This window comes from Physella acuta, unplaced genomic scaffold (assembly GCF_028476545.2).
Source record: "Physella acuta isolate Inbredline_101_S28 unplaced genomic scaffold, ASM2847654v3 ptg000959l, whole genome shotgun sequence".
NCBI classification, from domain to species: Eukaryota; Metazoa; Mollusca; class Gastropoda; family Physidae; genus Physella; species Physella acuta.
The window spans coordinates 14400-29142 of NW_026732476.1; the positions used below are offsets into that span (position 1 = coordinate 14400).

A 14743-nucleotide genomic window follows, 5' to 3' on the forward strand; every position below is an offset into this window, starting at 1 on the left:
ATATATAATACAACAGAGCACCCCATGTCTACAGACATTAACATAAGGGACATAACTCTATATAATCAGTGATACAGTCAGAAAAATAAAAGAAAGACCTACATCATGCTGCCAATTAAGGTTTTTATTCCATAACTATCACAGCTATGCTTATTATCTAAACAATCGCATCAAAATGTATGCTTAAAAATTTATGAATAACAACCATTATGTAATAGTAATAAAGGTAAAATATAACCTTGACCTCTCCTATCATACTAGCTACTTAAAAAACAATTTTAATGATAAATAGTTCATTGGGAATGTATTTACAATTTTTTTTTCTAAGAATCTGAATTTTAAGACATGATAAACATATATTTTATAATAAAAATTTAACAGCAAGGAACAATTCTCTGTACACATTAAAAATAAGATGTACTATATAAAAAATGTGTCTGTTTGAAAATAGGAAAATAGTTTTAAATTGAGTGACAAACAAATATTTCACATAAATTTTTGTAGGTATAAATAAATATAGAATACTCAATGTGTTCAAATATTAGGCATAAAAAAGATCATTTTACAAGATGGATAGCAAAAATAACTGTTTCATTTAACAAGAAGTGGTAAAAAAGATGTTTTGTTTATACATAGAAAAAAACAACATAAAAATATAAAAGAGGATTAGTACAAAACAATGTTGCTGTTACTTCTGCTTTTAGCTTAAATAATATTTTCTTAATCATTTATTTTTGCACAATTGTATGTAAAAGAACTCATTATACTTTACTGAAATAAATATTTGCATTAAACATTTTACACATATCCCTTGAAGTAACTGAAATAGCTTTAAAGCTAAATTAACTTACAAGCTTAATATGTTTAAAACATAAATATATATTTCGCAGTTCGTAACCTCTATTGGAATTTAAGTGATTCCTAAATCAGTTTATTCTAAAACATTTAAGTATAGATCTCATGGCTCATAACCTCTCTCTGCACATAAGCTTCCCTCTTCCATGCAGTCTCTTATCCACTTCTCTGTCACGATATAGAATTTCCTTTGTCGTCGTCGGCGAATTTCTTTCATGCCACCAACTCTGCTTAGATCACTTAGAAAATTTTGGAAAGGATATATTTTTTAAGGCTTAAATTAAGTTCCTAAGTAAAAAAACTTTTTTAAAACATAATTTATGTTAAAATGTATATTTATGACAGCAGTTATTTGTTAGTATGTTTTAAATTTTTAACAATGTCGAGGTAAATGTGTATCTAGAATGTAAACAACTACCACGGCATAGCTTATGACTATGAGAAAGGGAATTACTTAAGATGGTAATTCTATAATTGTATCTTAATTGTTTTAATACCAAAGCACTCGCCTTAGTGCTAACTTAAATCAATAACCTGTCAGATATCACAGAAGAATGCCCAAGTTAAGTTTACACAAGGGAAATCACCAACCTGTCATGGACTAGCACATGAGACACCTCTTGATTCAATGTCTCAGAAATTTCTCCTCCAAAGAACCGTAACTCCAGCTCTAGGAGGTCTAATGGACTGTTTCTTATGCGAGTACTTGAGTCCCCAAAGGCAATACAGTTGTCTATATAAAAACTGAAAAAATGCAGTTTTCTATATAAAATCTGAAAAATTGGAGTTGTCTAAAAAATGTGAAAAAAGTAGTTTATGAAAGCTAAAAATTTCATTTTTTTAAAAATAATTACAAAAATTGTTTAAGGTTTATAATATTGTGTACACCTACATGCAAGGACGAAATAAACCGTAAGGGGATTCATCAGGAAAATTGTCTTCTTCCACTTCATGGATTACTTCCCTTGATAAAGGCTGGATGTCACCCTTTGCAAATGGCAAACAATATTAGAAAAACTTATTTAAAAAAACTGTTGACTGAACAAGCCTTAGAAAACTGCATACCCATGAATAAACTACCAAATCATCATCCATCAACCTATCATCCGACTATCAACCTATCATACACCTATCAAACTCTCATCCAACTATCAACCCATTCAACCAGTTGTCAACCTTTAAATCATCTGCCAGCCCATCAAGACTACCAGCCACTTACCATCCCTTCAAAAATGTTCCGAAGCTGTTCCTCTGTAACGTCTACCGTGTAGCTATCACCGAACTGGTCGTAGTCTTGTTCAAATGACTTGAGGGTGGCAGGGGTGCTGTAAATCATATCATTGGGTGACCTGGGCAGATTTACATAAAAACATGGATGTTTCAATGTGCAGCACAATTTTTCAAATTTTGTAAAATAAATATTTCCTTGTATAAGACTTTTAGAACAGCGCACACAGAAAATACATTTTGCACACTAGCTTTTCCCCCTTAGAGGGAACATTGGTGGTCAGGGAGTAGAGTGTTAATGCTACCCAAAAGTATCAAGTATGAGCTTTGAGTGGGATAGGCACATTGTGGTGGTGGTACATTACACATGCATGAAAGGTGCTTAAGGGATGTGTGATGAGGGATCAGGGTATTACTCACCCTCCAATCAAATACCACCCCCACCCCTGGTCATTTACCCCTATTACCACTACAAAAAAAAAACTACAATATTACATTACACCCCCACCCTTTGGTCATTTGGATAAAAAAATACTGATAGAAATAGGATAAGAGGGTTGGCATTAAAGTTAGGGATATGATTGGGGCTAGGTATAGGGATGATATGGTTAGGATTAGAGATAGGGTTAGTGATAATGACAGGGTTAGGATGATTGAGGGATAGAGTTAGGGAATTGGATATTGAAATGGATAGAGATAGGTATAGGTATAATATGTATTCTAAGGTTGTGCTAATGAAGGGGGGAGATGACCATGGATAACTGATAGGGGAGTCATAACAGACAACCCCAGTGAAAATTACTTGAGGGGAAACATTCACATTTAGGGCTAAGCTTTCCATTCAAAGAAACAGATGGATTCATCTACACCTATCATATGAAAGATTTTTAAAATTGTCCTAAATTACCTCCCATTTAGGTTAATGGAAATGGCAAAGACGATTAAAGAAGAAAAAAAAAGAAAAAAATTTTTAGCATAAATCTCATTAAAATAAAAATAATTCAGGATACATAGACAACAGTCATCCAAGTTAAATAAACAAAGTGAAGCAAAGATTTAAAAAAAAAAAACTGATGGATAAAACAATCTGAGAGCAACAAACCTACCATGAAATCCAAGACCCGCTATCAATGACACGCAATAACCAATCAGCCTTGACAATGTCATATTTGCCTTTTTTGATTAAGTTTTTAACCTTGATGGCAACTTTTTCAGCAATGACGCAAAACGTGGTTGTATCTGGAATTAAAGTCATTTTTATGTTCAGCCGTCTAATATTTTGAAAATTTAAAATAGTAGCATTAAGAAACTATTAATTTAAGAAAAAAAAACCCAAATTATACCATAAAATTACAGAAGATATTTGATTTATAGTAAAGTATTAAATAAAAAAACAAACAAACTTATTTTACAAACAAACAGACACAAACTTTCTCACATACAAGATAGTTACCAGGATTTTGTACAACATCGCCACCAAGTTCCACAATTTTTTTCTCCAGTTCCTGTTTGGGAAAGTGTGTTGGCCCATCAATCACACAGAATTCCTTACCTTCTAGTATCTCAGCCAGCTGAAAAAAGGTTTATTTTATTAAACTTTTAAAAGATTTTCTTTTTATTGCTTGAAATATTTTAGGATGGTAAAAACTCAAAAACAAAAAACTTTTTGCACAAAGTGAAGTTTCTGAAGTCTGGGCAAACAAGGGGAATGCTCAGACAAATTTACTATCCCCAACTTAAGTCAGGAACCCATCAGAGCTGACTATACTCAGGAGTTTTAGACACGAGAAATAAAATGTTAACTTTCAGGTTTTCAATCACACACTTAAACACTCAGCCAAACTGTCATATTAACAGCATCAGTACAGTAGTTTCATACAAGGACTGCTTTACAAATTTCTTACATTCCCAAATTGGCTGATCTTACTAAAAAAACATAAGATCTAAGTAATAACAAAAGTTAGCTGAAGCTTGACCACAGTTCTGATGGGTACCTAACTCACATTAGGGAATGTAAAGGCATCTAAGCACAGTGCTGACCACACAATTCCTTCATATGTTGAGATCACAGAAACAGGTGAACTTTACTTCACTTGCCCCATTGACCAACAGGTTCAAAAGGGAACTTTACTTTTGCCACAACTCGTCAGTAAAATTAAAATAGCTAAACAAATTCTTATAAAACAATTTACAATTAACAATTTACTTTTTTAACTTTAGAAACATCTGCTCCCTGAAACTGTGCCATTAAGGTTGGACGAACCACATGACTGACGACTTTGCGTTTCTTCTTGGTTGGTTCCTCCGCATCACCCAGTTCATACCTGGCTCCTGTCAGTTTTCCTCCAGATTTCTGGAATACAGAGATAAAAATGTTACTGTATGCTAACAGTAGAAAGATGAAAAATAAAATATCTTGTACGGTGTTGAATGAGTGAAACAAAACAAATATTGTTTGAAGTTGAAAAATAAAAAGATGGAAAGAAAAAACAGCTTATTTTGTGTTCAAAGAAAGTTAAAACATATTGCTAAACAAAAAAATGATAGAAGAAAACAACTTTCCATAGGCTTAATAAAAAGAATAAAATGCTGAATGACACAAAAAATAGTAAAATTAAAAGGGTCCACATAGAAATATTTTAATTTGACCTATTATGTAAATATTGGTACTGCTTTCCTGAATGTCTTTTGTTGCTATTCACTGATCCCATATTATTTTAGTTTAACCTTTCAATGCTACTATGTTTTAAAACTTCTGACTGACCTCTTTGAGGTCCTGGATGTCTTTTGTTGTCATGCACTGATCCCATGGTTTGTCATCCCTGATCTTCTCAACACGAGGAAAACGTAGCGTACATCCTGTCTTGAAGCGATCGCTGTCTATAATCTCAGAAGCTTTTACCTGATCAAAACATGAGTAAACCAAGTATAAATAACATCTCTAGTTCTATAACAACAAACTCATGACTCAGTCTGTCTACTGGCTCATCTTCTTGTTCTGATTTTAATCTATAATAATACATTTAATGATAATCTATTCATATTTTGTTACACTGTACAAACATTACAGTAAAAAGAATTGTTTCCTTTCATATTTTTCAGCATTGAAGGCGAAAGAAGCTGAGTTAATCTGTTTTAATGATGTCAGAATATAAAGATAGTAGTGAGGTCAGTTCTATGCCAGGCCGACTTTACTTTTCCCTAACATGAGCCAGGAACCTGTCAGAACTGGGTGGGCTCAGGGATGTTCTATGGAATCAAATCCAGTACACTACAGTCAAATTTGGTTTTTGTAAAAGCTAATATATTTTTATATCACTGAAGTTATGACATTTCCCTTCCAGTAGACACATAGAGAATGACTAATTGTAAGATTTTAGACTTGTGGGCATCACTAGAGAATATTTTACCTGTAAGATTTTAGACTTATGGGCAACACAAGACAATATTTTACCTGTTAGACTTGTGGGCAGCACAAGAGAATATTTTACCTGTAAGATTTTAGACTTGTGGGCAGCACAAGAGAATATTTTACCTGTTAGACTTGTGGGCAGCACTAGAGAATATTTTACCTGTAAGATTTTAGACTTGTGGGCAGCACTAGACAATATTTTACCTGTAAGATTTTAGACTTAGGGGGCAGCACTAGAGAATATTTTACCTGTAAGATTTTAGACTTGTGTGCAGCACTAGAGAATATTTTACCTGTAAGATTTTAGACTTGTGGGCAACACAAGACAATATTTTACCTGTAAGATTTTAGACTTAAGGGCAGCACTAGACAATATTTACCTGTTAGACTTGTGGGCAGCACAAGAGAATATTTTACTTGTTAGACTTGTGGGCAGCACAAGAGAATATTTTACCTGTAAGATTTTAGACTTGTGTGCAGCACTAGAGAATATTTTACCTGTAAGATTTTTGACTTGTGTGCAGCACTAGAGAATATTTTACCTGTAAGATTTTAGACTTGTGGGCAGCACTAGAGAATATTTTACCTGTAAGATTTTAGACTTGTCAGGTGGGAGCCACAGATCTGGCTTCTCCTTAAAGCCACTGGCCAGCTCCAGGTATTTGGGTGGGTTGTTCTTGTTGTAGACCTTCCAATGTTCTGCCAGCTCAGCATTAAAATCTTTCAGCTGTTTCTTGCTGTACCCTGAACCTACCTGCAACCAACATGATGCATACAATCATTTGTTTTAGCCTATACATATTAATATCTACATTAGTGATCATCAGAGAGAAATTAAAATGTTAAAACATATAGGAAGCATTGAATTAAACTTGAGCTCAGGTTTAGAACAGCTCAGTGAGTTGATGAAGGAAAGTCTTTCAATATCTGTGGTAGCATTTACATTCCCTGACATAATTCAAGTACCCCACCAGACGCAACCCCCTGGGCAAAAATATGCAGAGGTTGATTCAAGATGGTCTGGTCGAGTCGGTAAAGCTCATGGTTGCTAAACCGAAAAGTCTCGAGTTCGATCCCTCAGGCAGATGAGGCTCGTTAGCTGGAGACAGTAACTCTTCTAGGAGAGACAACTCCAAAATCAAACAACTGCTGCCTTGTAGTTTGTTCTTGGTTGGACAAAGGCAATGGAAGCAAATTCAAAAAGAAAAGCGGGCTGAAATCGGAGTCAATGGCATCAAAGACGCATCACCAGTTGACACGTATACTTAATTGTGTTAAGAACAAAGAAGAAGAAGAAAGATTCAAGAAGACATGGAAGTATAGCATGCTGGAGGAGGCTGAAAGAATAAGAAGGTATTTAGAAAAACTGATAAGATTGAATATAGACCGTGGGGAGTGGAAAGTTTTGATGGGAGGCTGGATGTACCACAAGAAAGGAAAAGGGATAATGTTGGTGACCAGAGCTGGGTGGGCTCAAGGATGTTTTACTGCTAAGACTGGAACCCAAGCAAAACTTGTCTTGATTATAGACTTAGTTAAAAAAAAAACAGCGGCAACAACTAATGTCATGTGTATTTTATTTACTAAGTAACTCATTGATGCTGTACACCAATTTATAGTCTCCCCTTTCCCAAAAAGCACTATTGCTTACGTGAAAGACTTGCATTACAGCAAGAATAAAACCTCTGTGGTGTGTTACTCCCCCTACCCCCCCCCCCATCCCAGACACATATTATACACATATACGTACATTAAAGACTTACTTTACAGAAGGAATAAAACATCTGTAGCATGCCCCCTCCCACCCTCACAAACAATATACATACACAAAAAACTTACTTTACAGAAAGAATAAAACCTTTGTGGTGCCCCCCCCCCCCTTACAATATACATACACAAAAAACTTACTTTACAGAAAGAATAAAACCTCTGTGGTGCCCCCTCCCCCCCCCCCCCCCCCCCCCACAATATACATACACAAAAAACTTACTTTACAGAAAGAATAAAACCTCTGCGGTGTCTCCCCTTCCTCCACTGGCTCAGCCACTGCACAGAGAAAATGTGACACCATGCCACCCCTCTCCCCCACACCGAAGTATCCCCCCACCACCAGCAGATCCAGCTCGTCCATCAAGCCACCCACATATTCTGGCTTTATCTTGAACCAGCCACCTGACACAAGAAACATATTAAAAAATATTCTCTTCATTGATGCTATATGGTTTTACACAAAAAACAAATGTCACAAATGATTTTTTTTTAAACTGTCAATACTCAAGGATTTTGGTTATGACTAGAGCACATGTTACAGCTAAAGTATAGGTTATACTATAGAGGTTAGGCAGTAGGGACTAGAGTTATAAAATTGATAAATACAAAAATATGTTATACTGAGGTATATATGTAGAAGCAATGCTTTTTCAACACTTATTAATTGATCCCAGATACATTCGCATCTTACAAGTCTACAAGTGAACTGTTTGGTTTAGGAGGTGTAAAGATTTGCTTCAACATGTGTATTATTTACTGAGAGAACTGCTATATATACAACCCACAACAGTCAGTATGTAGTAGGCAATCAACAGCCAACTATCCCACATTCAGATGAAAATGTAAAACTATTTTACCCTTTCTTGTGTTGGGTCTGTAGACCATCCCAAATTCACATGAAAATGTAAAACTATTTTACCCTTTCTTGTGTTGGGTCTGTAGACACTATCAGCCAGCTTGACCATGATGCCCTCTTCCTTGTTGTCGATGGCGTCATTTAAAGCATCAGCACATTCTTGGCTATGGGAAAAGTTTAATTTTCACAAGCAAAAATTATAAAAATAAATAAATAATAAAACAGTAAACGTTTGTGCTAGAAATAGTATTGGTTGTATGATAATTTATTTGATAAAACAAGGAGATAGGAAACAACAGTGTATGTTCCACTCATTCCCACACCTGATCCGAACATAAAACCACAACAGTGATAAGTACTATCAATTTTATATTTTTAGAAGTATAATGGCTATAAAATTCATCTGGGTTAGTAGAAGTGAGCTTAGTTTAGAAGCATTTTGCCTATGAAAATAATCCGTATAATGTATTACTTAGTGGTTGCTTCCTTGTATGTTGATGTCAAAATTCTCCCTGTGATAGGAGTAAATACATCTTTTAGGAGTGGGAGTCTATCTTTCAATGGCGAGTTGGTCAACACTTTGTCATTCAGTAGCAGCACATCAAAGACCTGGAATGATGAACATGGGTCATGATTTTAATCAACACTTCTCACATACATCAAACACCTATCTATGTCAAGATCATGTCTAATATGATGTTAGCTAAACATAATCAGTCAATGCACCATCTACTTTCAATGGTAAATTAATCAGATACATCATCAAGCATACATCATCACACATACATCATCATACATATATCATCAAACATTAATGAGGAAATAAAAGTTTAAATAGTTCTTGCCTGAACACAAGGCTGATAACCAGTTCTTTCAACTAAATCTTTAGATTTTACATCAAACTGCTCTCCCTTTGTCCCTGAGAAATTGCAAGCATACAGTTGACACATTTAATCTTACTTAAGAAGGAAATACTGTAGAATACTGTAAAATTTTATTATTAAGTGTTCATTATATTTAATATACTATTTAATTTGTAGGATCAAACATCGCAGTAACAGTGATATTTTTTTTACATGTCTAATTAACCTAGCAAATTATTTCTATTGATTGTGCTAATTATTTTTAAATTATTTCATAATAATTTTTTTCTTTAAACTGACCAAATGTTTTAGTTGCAGCATGATACCCCAGCATCTCTCCATCCAGTATACATTTCTTTACATCTGGCTTGAAGCAGTTGGCAATGTATGGAGTTAAGGTTCCTTCAAAGGGATTGGAGCCAAACACAGAAGTATATTCATTGCCACTAAAATAAAAAATTATGTTAAAAATGTATTCAGAAAACAATTTGGTTAATAGATTACAATTTCAATTAGAAAAACTTACTCATTCATAAATGTATTAGATTAATCACTTTAATTTCACCTGTAATCCTAATTTACAAAATTGGCTATTAAGTATACTAGACATATTCAGCAGAGAAATTTAAATTATATTTTATTTCTACCAGATATGACTATAGAAAAGCTATTTAAGTGTGTTTATGGTAGAAAATACCTCCTGGAAAAGTACTTGTACTCATCACCATCTTTGTGCAGTAAAACCCTCTCCCCATCGTACTTTGTTTCAATAAAATAAACTTTGTTTTCCATCAGCTTTTCTACCTGTCAAACACAAATACGACAAATATTAAATTGAATTTGTTCACAACACAGTATGTGGTCCACAGTTGAATTACAAAGATTAGCGTTTGTAAGGCAAAAATTGCAACATGATTTTTTTTTAAATTAGTGATTAATTTCTGAATGTAACTAAAAAATATATCTAGTATTTTTGCAAATAATCCAAAATTAGATAATGCAGGGAAACTGTCGTGAGCTAGATTGGAACCAAATCATTAACTCTCTTCAATACATTGATAAAGTATTTATTGAAACATATGGCTTTAATGGAATAAAATATGGTTGTCTGTCTCTATCTAGTTGGGTTCTCCACAGACCAACATATAGGTGTATGTTCCTACTTCATTCAGTTGTGTACACTGATCAACATACAGTTGTATGTCCCCATCTCAATGGGTGCTGAATAAGACATAGTGACCTTTGAAAGGGACCCATATTATTAAATGCCATTCACATAATTCACCAAAGAAAGAAAAAAATACCTTATCTGGTGAGGCCCTCTCACCCAACATTGGTGTAAAAGGGGAGAAAACTTCAATCCCTATTTCATAAGCTCTAGTTTTTGGATCCCTCAGTAGACGACAAACCTAATATAATTGATCAGAGTACAATTATCTTTCCTTCATTAACTTAAAAACAACAGTATGTAAATTAATTTTCTTAAATTATCAAAATAAATTTTTAAAAATAAACATAAGTTAAGAAATTTTATCTTTTTAAAAAAAAGGTAATTTTAATTTTATTGCAACGATTGTTTTGAAAATGAAAAGTAAAAATAGTAGCAATGTATTATATAAATCTGAATGTGTATCTTATATTTAAACCTTTTTGTATTAAAATGTCTTTTGTGATAAATGAAAAACATCACTAAAAATTAACTGTACCTATGTGAAACAACTTTGATACCTTTTCTAAGCTGTTGTTGACATTAAACAGTTCCTCCCCATCAGGATGATACACACTCAACACAGAGGCTTGGCTGAGCCCAATCTTCAACTCTTTCATTATCATCCTGATCAGCCATTTTATCTCTGTGGGGCTAAGAGAGGTCAGCAGATGCAGGATGCGTTTGCGCACAATATTTTTATCCTTGCTGGCATTGCCCATGGCGATGGCATCCAGGTCTTGATTGACCTCTTCAATAGTTAGAGAGCCTTTATCTGGACAGCGACTTTTTAGCACTAGATAGGCCACACTGGCAAAGTCTCCTGCATCCTAGCAATGGAGTTTATTAAGTTTATACTGTCACATGTTTTGTTGTACAATTAGCAACAAAATTTATTGTTGAGGGTTTGTGAATTTATAACATAAGCTTTTAACAATAGTAAACATTAATAGAAGTCAATTTTACAAATGTTTAAGCAATATCAGATTTTTATTTTCATTGCAACTATTCCACTTCAAAGCACTGAACATAAAAAACAGAAGTGAACAAAGTGTATGAGCGTTCAGTACTCACTGCTCTGGCAGTTTTTGGAGCCTTGAAGTTGAGCAGCTTGTGAGCATCAGGGCTGTCTTTACCCAGATACAGAACTTCTATCAGGAGCTTGGCAAATGTGTGCTGCAAACATGGAATAACTTACTTTAATTCTAGTTAAATGTTCATCAGATATTTGTAAACAATAACTTAGGCAAATGAGAAAAGCTCTTTTAATCACAAAGCTTCTTGAAAACATCTGTTGTTTTTTTTAAGTAACACTTGTATTATTAATGACATTTTTTTTAGTTTATTAATAACATTCCAATTATGTTCACATGTATTTGTGTAAGAAAGTAAGTATATATTAATATACTCTAATACAAGTTTTAACAGTTGACATTGAATTATTATTCTGTTTCTGTTTAAGTATAAATTAAATTACTTTAAAGTATGTTTGATAAAATTGTAAACCCAAATTTTAGTTATCAATAACCTTAGAAAACAGAACAATAATTATGTAAAACAAAAAAGATACAGGTAAACTAAAACAATAAGATGTTGATTTGATATTACATCACTAAATACCACTCTAGAATATGATGATTTTTGTAACCTCTTTGATGCCATAAGCTAATCTTTCTCTCTCAAGATGAGGAAGGAGCAATCTCATAGCAGGGTAAAAGGAATCACTCTGTGGAGGCAAATATTAAAAAAACATAAAGTTGAACAGCATTTATACATTCTACTTTATTTTTATGCACCTAAATTTTCAAAAAGAGAGCAGAGAAAATAACATCACCCATAATACTTTTTATGTAATGTATCCACAAAGAAAAAGGTGTGATGTAGCACTGACTAAATCTTTTACCTCTCCCAAGCTCTGTCTTTGTCTTAAGTTATACAGTAAAAAAACTAGCTCATTTCAAATAATAAAAAAATGTTAAAGCTCATTATATACTATCATATTTAAAGCTTACTATGGGGTTTTAATAACATAAGACAGTAATTTTAAGGTTCTCTATAAACTACATGATCTGTAACCTTCATAGAAGAACAAGATACCTACAGTGTCACTGTCATCTTTATGAATCTGATCATGAAAATCTCTCCACTTGTCCACAAAATCTTTCAGAATTCTTTTCTTTTTGTCGTTGCCCTGTGTATTGTGTACTTTTTCTAAAAGTCCACATATTTCTGAAAATTTAACTTTGGAGGCTACTGTACTCAAAGCTGAGTTATTAGAACTTGCCATGCTCTGAAAATAAATATGTGAATACTAGAAAAATAGTGAGTGAGATCCCATCTCGTTATTGGTTGCTTAGGACCCCATAATATTATATAGTCAATACATTTAATATTTTATAGGACAGCGTGGCATAGGGGGAGAGTGCAAGACTGCTACCCTGAAAATTCAAGTCAGTAGAATGTCCCTGAGCCCACCCAGCTCTGATGGGTACCTAACTTATATTGGGGAAGTAAAGGTGGCTGGGCATAGTGCTGACCATACCATCCCTTCTTATGCAGAGGTCAAGAAGAATATGAATTCTACTTCAACTGACCAATGGATCATTAGGTCGAAAAAGGAATCTCTAGGCCTTTTTTTTTTACATTTATGCCTAATGTTTAAAATGTAACTGAAATGTTTTTAGTCCATATTTCTACTTTTTGAAGCCATTCTAGACTTACTAAGACAAATGGTTAAAAGGTAGATTTAAAGAAAAGTAACCAGTTAGGCTACTATTAATTACATAGTTACATTGACAATGTTTCTATTCAGATATGTCCTTGTGTTTTACAAAATTATACCAACAACCAGAATCTAGTTTAATTAAGTTTAGGACTTTTGCCCCAGAATAGTGAGAATATGATATTAAATATTAGATCTATGATCTATCTGTAAGTGTAACCCCAAACCACACAATTGTAGGCCTAGACTACTACTTTCTACTGACTGTACTACAGTTACTGAGTTACAGTACAGTACAGTAGTGTCAGTAGTGAAGTGAGGACTGAGTAGTACATTAATATTATTAAATGTTATTAAAAATTAAAGTTTAAATACATTTCATTTGAGTTACAGTACTAGAGTACTACTAAGAACTACACTTAAGACTTAACTTCACATACATAACATTAAGATGATTAACACAACAAAAGTGACAACACAGTGTGAGGGTAAAACTCCATTTTAGCGTATTTTATTCCCCGCTTGACGTTCACCTCCAGTTGAGCGTATTTTATTGTAAACACAACCGAAACACACAAAAACGTTAGGAAAACACAGATCTATTTATTTATTTTTATAAATGCGATTTTTTATTAGAAAAGGTAAAAAAAAACATAAAAAAGCATTAGAACTGTTCCAATTAACTATCGTGTGATCGTCAGCGGGAGAAAAATCCTTACACGCCTTACACGGTTGCGGGTTCACCGTGAGTTCACATTTACTTTAATTATCAGCATATGTCATAGCTCGGGCAATAGCTGTTTGAAATTGTGTTGGCCTTAGTTTTGGGGTCATTGTAAGTTCATTAATGTTTATTTATAGTATCATGCCTGGGAGATACTTGTAACAGTACAAACTTACCCGCCTTTGCAGCCAATTGTGAGTTAAGTTTTTAGGTATTTCACCCATTGCCATGAAAATTCTGACGCACGAACATTGCACATTCAATATTCTAAATTTGGATTTTTCTCAACTTTTAACAAAAGTAAATTATCAAAATCTAAAAAAAAGTCAGTCTCTTTGTTTTTTTTTATTCATTTTTATTCATTTGTTAAAACAAAATACAATACAAATAATAAATCCTGTTTTCCTAATGTTTTGGTGTGTTTCGGTTGTTATAATAAAATACGCTCAACTGGAGGTAAACAAGAAGCGGAGAATAAAATACGCTAAAATGGAGTTTTACCCAGTGTGAGTGTGTGTTACACTGAGTTTACATGAGTGTACTTGCTGAAGGAAGAAAAAATAGACAGTGTCGTCAACAGATAGGCAAATTCAAAACTTACATTAATGTAAAGTAATAAAACTGTGAAGTTGAGGCAAGGCTAAGGGCGGCTACTTTATAGATCTAGATCTAGATCTAGATCTAAGATCTAGTACTTCCAATATTTACTACAGTTGATTTGAGTCGGATTGCTGTAGGTTAACGTGCAGTAGCCTACTCCTTAGCAGTACAATAATGTATTGTAAATGTAAAAGATGGATCCCACATTTTTTAAACGAAATAATACTTTTAAAAAAAAAAAGTCTAACACCGAGGTGTGAGGATAATGATTAGGAAATGTTATTTGAATATTTGGCTTTGAATTGAAAAAAAATGAAAATGTGAGAAATATATTTATAAATATATTAAGAGTTAAGGGCTGTCCATAAAGGACTTTTAAGATCATGTGCCAATTCTGAGGGGGAAGGGGGAATAAAAGTCCTTAAGTTTAACAGAATTGATATTTCTGAAAAGGGGGTTAGGTCAGGCATTTTGTGATACTGTAACAAGAGGTGGTGGGATTTAAAT

The 14743-nt window shown here is 33.6% G+C and overlaps 1 protein-coding gene across 1 annotated transcript; it reads right to left on the minus strand.

Moving 5' to 3' along the window:
- Positions 1 to 115: 115 nt before the first annotated feature.
- Positions 116 to 14353, minus strand: LOC131953861 (DNA ligase 4). The gene is made up of 21 exons (XM_059317271.1): positions 14238 to 14353; positions 12292 to 12480; positions 11839 to 11916; positions 11265 to 11366; positions 10712 to 11020; positions 10288 to 10392; positions 9681 to 9787; positions 9284 to 9429; positions 8966 to 9039; positions 8593 to 8729; positions 8184 to 8284; positions 7485 to 7666; positions 6081 to 6248; positions 4847 to 4984; positions 4289 to 4435; positions 3536 to 3653; positions 3189 to 3321; positions 2075 to 2204; positions 1748 to 1842; positions 1447 to 1599; positions 116 to 1094 (listed from the first exon to the last, which is right to left on the minus strand). Exons 2-21 carry the CDS (start codon positions 12475 to 12477, stop codon positions 959 to 961), a joined length of 2745 nt encoding a protein of 914 aa, XP_059173254.1. The 5' UTR covers positions 12478 to 12480; positions 14238 to 14353; the 3' UTR covers positions 116 to 958.
- Positions 14354 to 14743: the final 390 nt, after the last annotated feature.